At 34.6% G+C, this 15387-nt stretch overlaps 2 protein-coding genes across 4 annotated transcripts in view; one reads left to right on the top strand and one right to left on the bottom strand.

Annotated features, from left to right (window-relative positions):
* The window catches only part of LOC6579037 (G protein alpha o subunit), a 36641-nt gene that overhangs the window by 16931 nt on the left and 4323 nt on the right, over positions 1–15387 (top strand). The window lies entirely within an intron of this gene.
* Positions 454–14223, bottom strand: LOC6579038 (probable cytochrome P450 49a1). 2 transcript variants are annotated; one of them, XM_015163445.3, is made up of 14 exons: positions 14047–14223; positions 8695–8963; positions 8471–8637; positions 8214–8379; positions 3775–3855; positions 3568–3684; positions 3429–3505; positions 3120–3315; positions 2868–3042; positions 1558–1727; positions 1394–1472; positions 1220–1319; positions 1022–1146; positions 454–950 (listed from the first exon to the last, which is right to left on the bottom strand). In XM_015163445.3, the coding sequence occupies exons 2-14, from the start codon at positions 8916–8918 to the stop codon at positions 837–839; spliced, it is 1791 nt and encodes a 596-aa protein (XP_015018931.1). In that variant the 5' UTR covers positions 8919–8963; positions 14047–14223; the 3' UTR covers positions 454–836. The 2 variants fall into 2 exon arrangements, with proteins under 2 accessions (XP_015018931.1, XP_015018930.1); XM_015163444.3 differs by lacking the exon at positions 14047–14223 and having other exon boundaries at positions 8695–9324.

Here is a 15387-nt window from a genome sequence, read left to right as displayed (position 1 = left end):
TCAAATGTTTAAATAAGAAATTAAAAAAAAAAATACTTCCAATCAATATAGAGTGCTATAATCCCAATGATTTATGGAGGTCATAGGCCAGTCTTCATACAAATTGTATAAACATTTATGTAGTAATTCATTATATTTAGTCATGAATCAAAGGCTTACTGCTAATTCTCATGACCTTGAATATAAGCGAAATGCTGCCGCCTCAATTAATCACATATTCATCAAAGGCATTACATGCACAGCATATGTCACATGTACTATACATACACGTATATAAATAACGGTACATGTGTATATGAAATTCAACATTTATGTCACATAAAACGGACTAATCCCCATGAATAATCGTTTCAATGTGCGTCTGTGTTCCACTTCCATTGCATTCCGCGCGCTTGCATGATTAATGTAGCATAAACAAAACACACACACACACATACAGAAAAACACGTTGCATACTTTTAGGCTCTTTATTGACTACGACTTTTGGCTGCGTACAGTAAAACTAGAATTGATGACTAACACGAATACAATACGAACAAAGATATATAGATATAGAGATATATGTACAAAGCTACTGTTGCCGCTGCTGTCAGTGTCCTGGCTCAGATACATTTGCTTAATTAAGAAAAAGACAAACGCGTGACAGTCAAGCAAATGGAAACCAAACAGCAAAAGCAACAGCAGCAGCAACAACAACAACAGTAAGAATAACAAAAAATATGCGTGCTGCTAAAAATATCACACAGCCGCCGCGTTGTGCGACAGCTGCAAATCCTCAACGGCTACTGCTGCTGCTGCTCCTCCTCCGCCTCCTCTTTCTGCTTCTTCTCCTTGCCTCACTCTTCGCGTGGCGTCAATTTGAAATTTAACGGCGATTCAGGTATATACGTGGAATTGACGCGGTAAACGAATTCGTCGGAATTATAGGATACGTGGTATTTGCGAAAGATCTGCCATAACAAGAGACAATTAAAATTTCATACCACACTCTCCCCCTCTCTCGCTCTCCCTCTGTCCTTACCTTGGCCAACAGCGTATGCAACTCGATTTCAGCGAAACGCCGACCCACGCACATGCGACGTCCATAGCCAAAAGGCAGGCTTACGAAGGGGTGTATCTTCTGGCCCGCATGCGGACAGCCCTCAGCTGAAATGAAAAAGTTGTAAATGAAAAATAGAGAGGAAAAAAAACTATTTCCACGCCCTCTTTTCACACATACCTGTGCCCTGTTTGAGCCAGCGCTCGGGCAGAAAACGTTTGGGTTCCGGGAAATATGTGGGATCATTTGAGACCACCAGATGTGGAAAGATGACGTGTGTCTGCATAGGAAAGAGAGAGAGAGAGAGACAAAGAGAGTAAAAAAGTTTCTATGGTGGCAACCACGCCCACTTACGCCCTTTGGCACATGATAGCCATTGATAACAGCATCTGCCTGCAAATTGCGTCCATTTGCAATGACCACCGGCTTCATCCTGTAAAGGTAGAGACAGAGAGAGAGAGAGAGAGAGCAGCTGTATAGAGTACCTGTGTGTGGGTTTATATCACTAGTGAACCTACCGCAGCGTCTCTTTGACGCACGCTCTCATATACGGCATCTGCTCGAGGACATGCTGATTGATCTGGGCATCGCGCGTTGGAAACACGCGCTGCAATTCCTCGAACAAACGCTGCTGCTTATCTGGATTCTTGGCCAACTGATAAATGGTCGACGAGGCGGCAACCGAGGTCTGCGAAAACGGGGTTAAAGTTAGCTATATATATAGATATATATGTATATACTCTTATATGTATTTCACAACTTGTGCGTTAATTACTTAATGAGCTTTATTTATAGCCTGGCGTAATGGCAATAATGATTGTGTCATTCGATTATCTCTTTAGATTACAGCAAATATATATTACAATCAGCCATTATTTGTCGTTCATTTTTAATGCCATGGATATGAAGTGAAAATGCAAATGGAAAAAACGATGCTATCTATTGATAATCTATTCATTTGCCATTTAGTCGGCGTGTTTGTGTGTAAATATATGCGTAAATTAAAGGGAATTATGGGCTGATAAACCTTTTACAAATGCCAAACAAAATTTTAGAATAGAAACGGAAAACAAAGTAATAAATAAATATTCAAAGTTCTTTGCATTCATAACCAGAATTTTATTTAAATATTTTATTTATCAGAAAATATATTAAGAAGGAGAGACAACAAACGGGAATATTTAAAAAATATATATATTTTATGTTTAATATTACCCAAAAAATAATAAAATAAATTAAAAGATAAATAAATTAAAAATAAAATAAATAAAAAATAAATTTAAAAAAAATAATAATAATAAGCTCAATATATACATAAATTACATTATAATGATTATTTGACATTTTTAAATATAAAAATTAAATTATGTTCTTCATGATAATGTAATTTCAACAGATCTTTTAATACTATTGCATACCAAAATTTTTTATTTTATTTAAATTTTTTAATTAATTTTTATTGTATATTTATTGTCAATATACTCTTAAATATCACCATAAAACTATTCATCCCTTATAAACACTAACGCCTCAAATGATAGTAAATAGTAGATAAAATAATAGACTAGAATCCTGCTTCAGGAATTACAAATCAATCAAGGAAATGGCGTATCAGAACTTAAGTTTGAGTTGTGCAAACAAAGCCAATTTAAGACATTCAAATTGGAATGCAAATCAGATAGCTGCGCCACTCCAATCAGAATGCAAATTCGTATCGAATACCCTTAAGCTATACTAGATACTATATATATATATATACATATATTTCAAGTAGTGCAATTTCGCAAAAGCTTTCGACTTTATGCAACTATTGGCAACAATTACTCACCGTATCGACGCCCACGAGAAACAGATCCAGGGCCAAGACAGCTGCCAACTTTCGATTGCCGGTTTTGCGAACGATGCGCTCCACAATGGAGATGTCTGCCTCGCTTTTGGCTATCGCGCTGGCCTGGTCCGCGTCGGCCTTGTCCATCGTCTGGCTGATGTTCTTCATGCAAATGCTAAATCCATCAATTGAAATGCAAGATATATGTATGTATATAAATGTGTTGTGAAATGGGGGCGTGTCGCAACCTACGCAGAAAATTGATCCAGGGCGCGCACAAAACTGCGATAGGCCTTCGTGGGATAGAGGCGCCACAGGGGCATGCGAAGCTCCAGCTCTGGCACCGCCCAGAAGAACGTATTGATGGCCTCAATAATTTGCTGTGCCTCAGCGCTGCCCTCCGGTGACAAACAGCCCAGTCGTGTGTCCAGTGAAACACGGCCCACCGCTGCAAGGACGTAGGCCAAACAAAGAGCAGGAAAGAGAGGGGGGAAAAGAAGAGAAAAGAATCCTTTTTTATGTGGCCAACTATTTGCGCCTATAAACATCATCGTGGCTTACATTCGAGCGCCCATTTGTACAGTTCGTGCAGAAAATTGTCGGGCAGCTCCTGCTGCTCGTTGCGCATCTCGTCTATGCTATAAAACGGTAAATGTGAGCTGAGGCTGGGCAGGTGCCAAGGAGCTGACGACTAACTTACCGCACCATAAACTCGCTGGCTATATCATTCAGCGGGGGTATGTACTTCTTGGCCGTTTGCGGTTGCAGCAAAATTTGTTGCACCTCCTGGCGAAATGCCTCCCACTTGGGACCGTGCCTAATTGTGTGCAGGTGGGTTTAGAAGTGAGGTGAGGTGAGATGCAGAATGGGTGAGTGAAACGTTGCCAAATGCAAACGTAATACTTACACGCCAATTAGACCAGCCACATCGCCAAAGAAGTCGCGGCGCAGTTCACCCTTATAATGTCGCAGCGAAGGCATCGAGGGTCTGCCAAGAAGCAAAACATATACATGTATAAAATGACAAGCACACTCACACACACAAGAATATGTACATATGTACATATGTGTGTATATTTGATGAGCCGGCAATGCGGCGTATGCGCAATTTGATGCTTTTTAAGGAACATGATGTCAAATGGGCTCAAGTTGTTTGACTCTCTCAAAACATGGCTTGTGCCTTACATTATTCAGTTACCAAATGCTCGCGTGAGACAAAACAAGCAACAACAACAAGATACAGATACATTTGTGTATCTTGTATAAATTCGCATGTCGCTATATAAATAGTCGCATTTTATTTTGTTTTACGACTTCGCATTTTATAGCCAAGTGTGGGCTGTTGGGATAGGGTGTCGCGCTTAGTAGGTTCTATTAAACACACACACACACACATACACACTCGCACTCACACATATTTGTTTGTCTATTTGCTGGGCTCGTTGCCCCAGGCAACAATATTCAATTAAATGGCATAAAACAAAAGTCATATGACTTTATTTAGACACTCACACACGCACATTAGGGGTATTCAAGCTAGATTGCGGCGGCCTTTCTTTTCAACAATGTTTTAATGATGTTTCTTGCAAAATTGCGTTTTATAGCAGCTCGTTAAGAGTTTACTTAGAAATTGTTGAGATTTTGTTTTGTTTGCTTGTTTTTGCAAATCAACTTTCTTTTTAAATGTATTCTCTTTTGTTGTGTTGCCTGCTCAAAGATAGCAAAATCTGAACATAATTGAAATCTTTCAAATTAAATCTCTATTTAAAACTGGAGATCTTTCTACGTGCGAGCATATTTTAAATCGTATGTATTCATATATTACCATATTCAATATATTTAATTCATTTAGAGCTGCTTACCTACATCTACATGTATAGTTATATATATGTATCTATAGCTATATACCAAAAAAGTGTATCGCAAAAGATTATATAATATACTTTAAAGCTTATTTTAACATCATTCTATTTAAATGCAATTTATAGTCTGAGAATTTTATTCTTCAATATTCTGCGCACACACAAAAAAAAGAATAGAATAGAAGTTTGCTTTGTGCTTAGCTAAGCATATCATATACTTAGCTGTTTATATCTTTTGCTTCTTTCTTTGGCTTAAACCAGTTTTTGATTACTCCTGAATTTAATTTTCATTCATGCCGCAAACCTGTTCTGTCTTGAAATGAGCTCATAGATTAACTAAATCTTTGTTGTCCAGAGAAGAAGAGATGAAATAGTGGAACTTCGAGAGTTTTATGATCTAGGGTATAACTAAAATATAATTATAATTCTCAGACGATAAACTTATTGAACTATCGCCTATATTTCTTTAATTATTTTTATTATATTATAATCATTATTTATAGAGTTTATCTGTTCTATGCTCATATCTGAATTGATATAGTATTTACTATATGTTCAGCAGAGTATAGTTCACAGTTATTTAATTAGTTGATATTTAGAAAGAATGAATTAGGTGTGTTAATCGCCTGATTATCTTCAACAGACAAATCATAAATCGATGCACAATTTTAATCATACTCATCCATCTCATTATGATTCATCTCATTATGATTATTATCATATCATGTTCGTGCTCATGCTCATTGTTGCTGCTAATGAGGCAGCTTAGCAAAGCTGAGCTGAGCTTAGACAGAAGAAATTTAAGAACTCTCTTTATCAAATTTCTATTTTTCTTTTTGACTGACATCTCCACAGTATCTACCAGTCGCCTACATTCCATTGGTGTGGTATTTAAAGTATTTTTATGCATTTCATTTACATGAATGCGCTATGTAAAATATTTGGATAATTTATAATGTGCATTTAATTTACATTAATGCAACGCTGACAGCTGAGCTCATCGACCAGTTCAGTCAAAGGTCAAATGCCAGAGTTGGGCGTAAATTAAAAACAAAATTATCAAAGAGCTGCGCTGAAATAAATTTAAACAAATTTATCTGTTTATGCATATTTTTATGTTTCGTGTTTCTTTTGCTCTTGAACATGTGTAAGCCGCCGACGTGAGTTGCAGATAGATTTCGAAATTGTAGGCCAAAAAGCTGCAGCCAGTTGGCCAACTGAATTGGCTAGACAATGTGTCTGCGTTTTGTCTCTTTAACGACTGTCAACAACAATAAGACTAACAATAACAACTGTGCATCTAATTTCAAGTTTATGTATATTTTATATATCTTTCACACACACACACACATTTGCTCTCTAAAGTTATGTGAGACATAAAAAAAGATACAACAAAGATTTTAGCTTCTTTCTACGTTTTCTACTGCTGTTTCGGGCCACACGCGAGGCGTAAAGTTTTACTTTGAATGTCTTCATCAATCAGTCAGTCACACATATATACATGTATATGTATGTCTTTATATATGTGTGTAAAAATTTTTGTTTGTTTTCTGCACATATATCAGTCAATTAGCGACGCCGCATTCATCAATCTTTCAATCTTTAAACATTTGCTCACCTTAACGCATTTGCGTTTTATGTCAATTTATTATCTATACTTTGTATGTGCACATCTCTCTCGCTCGCTCTCTCTCTCTCTCTATCTCTTGCTCTCCCCCTCCCATGATGACTTGCTGAATATAAGCTTTAAAAGTCAACTACATTTTTTTTCAGTTTGTTTTCAACGCGTCTATTGGATGCTTATTATTTTTATTTATCTTTTTTTTGCGCTCTGCACAGAAATTGGTTCATGGCCAAATGAACACGCAAAAAAAATAGAAAAAAAAAAAATAGAAGTAAAAGACAACCAACGCGTTGAATAAAAGAAAGTTTAACAAGCTAGCCCCAAGAGTTGGCTTTCTTGTTATGGAAAACAAATTTGTACATATATAAATTCATACTTAAAAAGAGATAAAAGATTTATTTACATAAAAAAATTTTTTTTGTATATACAAATTCATAATTAAAAAAAGATAAAAAAAAATATATGTTTGAATATGCCTAGTTTATTCGCATTCAAATATTTTTTTTTTATATTTTTTTATACATATTTGTATATATATGTATGTATATATATAGGTATATTTATATATGTATATTTATATGTATATATATATGTATATTTTTTTTTTTTTTTTTTTTTTTTAATATCATTTTTTACATATTTTTTTATAAATACATTTTTTATTTTTATATTTTTGCGGTTTCTTTGTAGGCCTAGTGAAAGTTTTTGTTTTTTGTCTTTTTTTGGCTCAAATATTTCGAGCAGCTCTTAATCAACTGCCACACACACACACACGCACATTCTAATAGGCCAAATTGTGCACGTAATTTGGGCAAACGGCATTATAATTACAACTAATTATCAAGCAGAATGCCAAACAGGAGGCAAATCCTTTGCTTCCATGCACACTGAAATAATTTAATTATGAATTTAATGCAATGTGCGCATAAATAATACAAACACAGGCACATTACATCGATGCTATGTAAAAGGATATCGTATGAATGCTGTGTGTGTGTGTGTGCGTCTGCTTGTGTGTGGGCTGTATTATATTACAGTGACGTCTGCTTGAATGCAGCCATGCATTAAATTACATATGTCAATTAGGCTGCAGTTATTCGAGCCAACTTAAGCTGCAATTGCTGTGCTGTAATTTCGCTTTGGCTGCGTAGCAGAAACTATTATGTAATACTACATTTATGTTTGAGAGCTAAAGCTTAAAGTCATATGCATTATATATTCATATATATTGATTATTTTAGTTACTCTCTCTGTGCTTAGTTTTGCATTATTTTGGCTGTCAACGAGCTTGATTAAAATTGAATTGATTTTTTTTAATTAAATAATTTTTTGTATAAATAAGTGAAATATATAATATACAAAATTTTATATTTTTTATATTATATTTTATAAAAATGTATGTATATAAAAAATAATTTATATTTATAAAAAATATTAATATAGTAGAAACTCAATTCAATTGAAAGGCAAATCTATTCTATATAGGCAAATTCTTACACTTAAACTCTCTAACATATTTTGAAGCTCTTTCATCTGCTAGCCATATTATTTACAACCCAAAACAAACTTAACATTTGCTCAGTTGGCAAACATATCATTTATAGCAATTTGCTTTCGTTCTTGCGATTTCCCTTACACAAATTCAAATAAGCTTCACTTAAGCCCAAAACTATAATTCTATATATACACACACACCCTCAGCACTGTCTGAAATTGCCATGCCCGTTGCAAGCTAATAATTTAATAATAAGCTCCGTTTAAAGCTTCTGTTACGGATTTTCAAATATGCATGTGAAAATGTTTGCTCGGTTGGGCTGAACGCCCCCACACACACACATTGAGTGGGCATGACATGCTTACCTGTGCGGCATGGCCTCCTCCTTTTTGAATATGTTGCGTATTTCATCGCCATCAAACACAAACAGCAAATCCGGATGCCCAATGAGTCCGCCCACTTTGGCCATTTTGCCGTAGTTGATATGCAGCTCGTGCATTACCTTGTCGAGGTCGCTAATTTTGTACGTGCCTATGAAAATCGTTTGTATATGTGTTAAACGATACTCTGTATGTGTATGCGTGTGTGTGTGTGTTTGTGCTAAATCGCATGTTTAACTAACCAATTAGTGGCGCAAAGCGCCAGGAATTGCCAATCAATGGCAATGGATAAGGCCCGGGCACCTCCTCATAGGGACGCACAGCAGGTGTAGCTGTCGCTGTTGCGCTTGTTGTTGTTGTAGCTGTGGCAGCTGCTGCTGTTGTTGTTACTGTTGCTGCTGTTGTGTTGCTGTTGCAAATTGTATGTCAGAGTATGCAGCAGGTATTGCTAGCTGTCAAAACTCACCTGCTGATGGCAGATTCGATTCGTTGTTGTTGTTGTTGTTGTCGCTGTCGCTGCATCGCTCCAGACGCCAAAGATTTTTCAATTTCCGTTGCCACGCCCACGCCGTCATGTGGTGCGGCTGCTGCATCGGCTGCACCGCCCCCGGCTCGGGGCAACAACGTCGACGTCGCGGAGTAGTTGGTGCGCTTTATCAGCGCCGCTGTGGTCTTCCTCAAGCTTGACATATTTTCTGTTGTTGTTGTTCAATTCTCTGTCGTTGTTCGGCTGTGCTGAAAGGCAAAGAGCGATGGAAGTTCGTTATGAACGTAGCTACGAGAAGCATGTGGAATCATGCAGTAACAGGTAGTAAATAACAGGTTTGAGTGGGAGCGAGTCTCATTTGCATTTTATGAAAATCGCATAGAGCAGCAATATAATGTGTTTGACTGTGTTTGCGCAGAGTGGAGTGAGTGAGAGGTGTGAAAGGATAACGCTCAGTCATCTAGACAGCATTAGAATTGTAAATATATACATATATACATTTAAACTGTTTAGAGATGATTGAAAACTCCTTATATATGCTTGCTTTACATGAACTCTTGAGAAGTGAAATTAAAGCATATTTGTTTTATATTATTCAGTGGAATATTCTATGAACTTAGGCAATAACGCTACGCATATCTGACACTAGAATCGGAATTGTTTTTTCAGTTGCCTAGTTTTATAAATTAATGTAATAAAATATTAAATAACCTGAATAACAAATTTGTTTCAAATTTAATATTATTTTAGAAGAATACAAATATTTGAGTTGAATTAAAATTGAAAATAAAATCAAATTCAATACAACAAAAAAATAATAATTTAAAAATGTCATCTAACTATTATTAAATAATTTTATAATTAATAAATAAAAATTCAAAATTTTTATAAATGTTTAAAAAAAATATATCTTAAAAAAAATAATATACAAATATAAATTTAAAATATAAAAAGCAAAAATAAAATATAATAATAAAAAAAAAAAAAAAAAAAAGTTTGCACCTTTGTTTTTTTAATTTTTTATTATTACAATTTGAAATTTTACATTAATATAAAATATATATGATATAAATAGAAAAATTAAAAAAAAAATTAATTTAAAATTGTCATAATCATATTTTAAAATATACTAAAATATTACAATAATTAATACCCAAAACAGCATTAAAACTCTTCAAGTTTATTAAATTCAACTCATTTAATAATACATTGAGCAATAGTAGAATAGAATAGAATACGATAGTAGAATATATGTAACATTTTCGTAATTCAATTAGCATTCCAACTCAAATAAGCTATATTGAGATCGTGAAAATTGCAAAGAAAAACGCAATTAGCGTTGGCTTGTGCAATATTACGTCTTTATCTAGAACTTGTATGTGCTGAAAACACAATGTAATAGTATTAAAGCCATTAAAATTGATGTTAGCTTAAAATGGGCCATTGGAGGGAAAGAGACAGAGTATTGTGATTGTCTGCAAGCTGAATGAAAGATTTTATCAACTCAGCTCATTATATAACTATATAAAAACAAAATGGCATATAGAAATGGACCCTAAAACCCTAGAGCACTGAGAGATTACGACTGTAAATGGTTGGAAAATGTTAAGCAAAAACTTGAACAAGTTTCGCAGCCGCCGACGCCACTTGTGCCGCCCACTTGAGTTGAGAACTGGAGAAAAACTAGCAAAAACAAAAACAAAACAAAAAACTAAAAAGATGAGATGAAATGTATTTCAAGTTGTTTGCTGTGCAAAACTTACGAAAGTTGTTGCGGCTGTCACTTATTCCAGATGAGTTGGCATTATAATTTCCATGCACTTTATGAAAAACTTTAGCAAAAAGTTGTTCTCTCTCTTTCTTTTTTTTTTTTTTTTCAATTATTATAAACACAATCCAACTATGCTGCTGTTCATAATGTTATATAACTGAGTGCAAATAAGGTAGCTCAGCGCTGCGAATTGCTTGGGCAAACGACAATTGTCAAGTTAAATAAAGAAGCGCTGAGAACATGTATTATTTGATTATTTATGAAGATGCTGTGCTTATAGCAGCTCCTACAGTCTCACTCTGCCGCATTGTCTCAACAGGCAAACAATAAAGTTAGCTGTCAATATTTAAATAATGGAAGGTTAGGGCACGGTAAACACAATATTTATGCACGAACATAAATACTGCATGTGGCCATAAATGTGCGGATGTCAACTACAAGTTTCTGGCCCAGACGCGCAACCTAATGTCCCATGAGAGACGCTTTTTTTTTTTTTTTTTTGGGCCCAAATGCAGTGCACTCAACGGGAGCAGGCAAACAATGAACAATTTACCAAAATGCCTATGCAATAAGAGCAACAACAATAACAACAACGACAACAATGAGAAAATAAAACGAACTTAATATGCGGCCTAAAATGCTGGCAAATAAAAGCCCCAAAGCTACGCTCAAGCAGTTTACATTTGATTTTAGCCCAAAACTCAAAGACCTAACTCAATACAGAGCAGCAGCATTGTTAAAGTGTGTGTCTCTGTGTGTGTGTGTGTGTTTGTGTGTTATGTGTTTGTGTGTGCATATGCGTGGGGCCAATAAAATTCAAGTGGCTAACAAAAGACATTCAATATAAATGTATATATATACATATATTATATATACATACATACATACAGATATTTGCTCATATATACGCGTCTATACACTTCAAAGCGTGATTTGGTGGCACGCTGCGTATGAGCAATATTGAGATATTGCTCATACGCCGCGTGTCGCTGCCACTGTCGCGCGCTCTCTCTCCTTCTTACTCTCTTTCTCTTTCTCTTGCTCTCTGCGCCTGCTCCTAACTTGCAACTTCTGTGCGCTGGCAATTTAAATCCCATTTGCCGCACACAATTTTTATAGCTCAATCTCCATGTGTGTGTGTGTTTGTGTGTGTGTTTGTGTGTGTGTATACACACACAATCTTGGCATTATGCTTCTGAGCTTATATCCTTGCCCTTGCCTTGACAAACGACGACCTTCAGCTCAGCCGTCCAGCACTTGAGCTCTGTGTACCACAAGCTAGTCAACCACACATACATCTTATCGGGGCATGCCTCATAATGAACTTGAGTGATAATTCTTGCGCTTGCCCCCCAAAACAAGCATATAAGAAAAGAAAACCAAAATGTCAAGCAGCCTCTGCTGCTGCTGCTGCTGCTGCTTCTTCACACAGCTGTTTAAGTGCTTTGTCTCCTCGCTGGGCCAGGCCGCTGCTTAACTTTGACTTTGCTTAGCCAATGCGCCAGCAATTTCAATTGTCGCGTCTTTATTATTAAAAGAATAAACAACGACGACTATGCACTGTAAGAAATTGTGCTTGACTTGGCAAACTATGATAGTTGAAATTGTAGGAAGTTTTTATGTAGAGTGCGAAAAGCAAATGACTTTTAAGCTGAGAGAGTTTACGTATGTATGTAACAATTGTTGTGTATATAATTGTATATATATATATAATTGTATATATATAATTGTATGTATAGTTATTGTGTATATAATTGCGTGTTTTATGTAATAAGAGTATTATTGAAATTAGATACAGCATTTAAAATATCATGATTTAATGCAACTTGAACCACTTTGGACAATTTCATTTAACTGTGACTAATTTAACGTCTTTTAATCACAGCCTTGTCGTGCAGCTTTACATATATTATATATGTATATGCAAATGTATTTAAGCCATTTATCTATCATATAGTATTCATAAATAAAATGAAAAATAAAATAGCACCATGTGCATTATTTTTTTTTTTTTTTTAACTTCTTTGAGAGTTTTGCGAAATGTATAAAAACGTTGAATATTTTTGTGATAATTGTTATTTATTGCAATAATTTATTGTTTTCTGCTTATATAAGCAAAAATAAGTAGATCAATACACTGATAAATGTATCGAGGAGGATTTTTTAAACTTTGAATTTGCCAGTGGTGTTCTTTTATTTTTTACATATATACATGTATATATTTATCACTGAAAATTTATACTGAAAATTTATACTGACAATTTATATGATTTTATAAAATTTATAAAGCCTTTTATCATATTTTGCAAATATATTTATATAATCATATATATTTATTATTTTATATAATTTTATAAAATTTTTAAAGCTATCATATTTTGCACAAATATTTATATAATCATTTTATATATATTTAATATTTAAATGTATATATATATTTATTTTATATAGCTTTTTAAATTTCTATAAATTTTCTTCAATTTGTTGCCACCGTCTTGTGCACCCCTTTGTAGTATGAGTAAAATGTATATTTCATTTCACATATTTATAATTTATTCAAGTCTCTCGCTTTGGGGCAAGAAAACTGTTCCATGGCTTCGCTTTGTACACACTGAAATGCTACAAGCTTTTCGTTTCCATTGAGTTGTCTAACGTTAGTTTGTTTTTTTTTTCCGCTCCACTCCCACCCACCGACAGCGCCGCCCTTAGCAGCCACTTGTGGCCCACATTGTTCTAGCTGCTTTTCAAGGCAACGTTGCGCACGACTGAAGGCGAAATCGAAATCGAAATTCTGTTTTATTTTTTGTTTTTTTGCGCATTTTGCAAATGCAGCAGACACACAAAAGATTCTATTCATTAGCGCACAAATGTTAAATATATTTATTGTAGTATTTACAGCTAAAAGTCTGTAGAAAGTTGCGGACTGCATAAATTATGACATTTAATCAAATATTTTAGCAAGTCTTTTATGTATTGGCGATTTCGTTTTCATTTGAATATTTTGTCGATATTTTTGTTTTGTTTTGTCATTGCAACAGCGGAGCGATTGATATCCAATTTGAGATCTATAAATTATGCGTATTGAGGTGTGGCAGGTGAGGCGTTACGGTTGCCGCAGCTGCTGCTGCTGCTGCTGTGTGTCTGCCACGCCTCCATTTGTTTGCTCTGCACTTGTCAAAAGCCTTTCAATGTTGGCGTTTTTAGCTGCCTTTTCACGCCTCACTTGCAATGGCAAATAACTCACAGACGGTATGAAGTGCATTGCACTTTAACTAGTTTTGTTTTGTTAACGTCGTCGTCGTTGTTGTTGTTGCAGCATTTGGCCAAAGTTTAGGCGGCCTTTTTATGGCCTTTGCCAGCTTTCAAATTTGGCTCCACTTGTCAACGCTTACAGCATTTGTGTTCAATTTATCTCTTGTCCAAGCTAAAACCCGGTTGCGATTTCCTATTGTCATTTTCACACACACAGACTCACATATAATAGATATGCATATATATATATATATATATGTATGTCTTGTATATATGTATATATATGCTTTGCTCGTAGCTTCACTCACTTGGTGTGGCACTTCCACTTCCACTTAAAACATCAAAGCGTCACGCTAACTTGCAAACTCGTTGGCCAATAGAAACCGAAAGTCGTAGCTCCGCTTTTGCCAGCTGCCTCGTAGAGCAAACGCGACGCACTAAACGCGATCGCAGCGCTTCTTAGTCTACTTATAGGACTTGTCGAAAAGCTTGCGCCGCGCCGCGCCGCGCTGCGCATCAATTCCGCTCCGGTCCAGTCTGGCACGGCGGACTGGTTAGAGTTTGGTCTACGTGCGCCGCCAATTGGAGCTGTGTGCGTGAGCAATTCCAAGCTATTGTTGAAATACCCTAGGCGAGTGTTGGGGGCGTTGCAGCTGGCATATGAAATGTGTAACGTTTTGGAGTGATCTTTTTTTTAAATTGAAATAAGTAATATATTATTTATATATTATAATTCTAATGGTATTCATATACACATACATATTTTATAAATATTTTTAAAATTGGTTTTGAACCCTAGAACTCTACAAAATTTAATTCAATTTCATAATTTGTTTTATTTTAATTAATTTAATTACCTTTTTCATTCGGCTCTTTATACAAATAAATGAAATTTTTTCGTTATCATTATCATTATTATCATTTTTTAAACTAATTATAAATTTTTATTATAAATTTTTACTAAAAATTTTTATATCTATATCGTTTTTTATGTTTAAATCAAAAATGTAAAAAATTTTACTTTTTCTTCTCCCATAGTTTTCCATTCAGTAGATAAAAAATAAATAAAATTTAATAGGCATTTCTTTGATTACTATACATTTATCTATATAAATATATAGTATGCATTTTTATGTTTTATACATGTCGATAACGATACACATATATTGTTTATATATCTTCTTTTTTTTTATATACAATTATTTTATAGCATAATTTTCAAATATAATTCATATGGCGGCCTTGACCCTAAATATACACAACGGTTAGTCAAATAAATGAAATAGGATAAATCAAATTGTTGTGCACTATAAAACATTAACGAAATGTATATAGAGCATGTGCAACTGTCAGCTTCATTTGAATATTTTATTGAATATTCTTGGAAAATTTGCCGGGATTATGTCATATATTTGTTTCCTATACTAATCAACAATTAACCAGAAAGAGAAACTAGACTGAGGCGATAGCCGATAGCAAATAATATTGTTAGAACAGAGAAGTTCTTCAAATACCTAAACTGGCATTGGGTGTATTGAAACTTGTTAATTTGTTGCTTAGTTATAATTAAATCAAATACTCTATCTAAAGCTTGCAAAATTAAAAAATAAAATAAAATATAGAAAGCTCACTATATATAACATTTAATA

This window comes from Drosophila mojavensis, unplaced genomic scaffold, assembly GCF_018153725.1.
Source record: "Drosophila mojavensis isolate 15081-1352.22 unplaced genomic scaffold, ASM1815372v1 contig_80, whole genome shotgun sequence".
Lineage (NCBI taxonomy): Eukaryota > Metazoa > Arthropoda > Insecta > Diptera > Drosophilidae > Drosophila > Drosophila mojavensis.
This window is presented reverse-complemented; position numbering and strand designations above follow the sequence as displayed.

Excerpts from the sequence above, each read along its gene's own strand:
- LOC6579038 (XM_015163445.3), bottom strand. The coding sequence starts at position 8,918 with ATGTCAAGCTTGAGGAAGACCACAGCGGCGCTGATAAAGCGCACCAAC. Across the intron at positions 1,728-2,867 it reads TTCTCGTGGGCGTCGATACG|ACCTCGGTTGCCGCCTCGTC; the intron begins GTGAGTAATTGT and ends CCGTTTTCGCAG. Across the intron at positions 951-1,021 it reads TGCATACGCTGTTGGCCAAG|ATCTTTCGCAAATACCACGT; the intron begins GTAAGGACAGAG and ends TTGTTATGGCAG.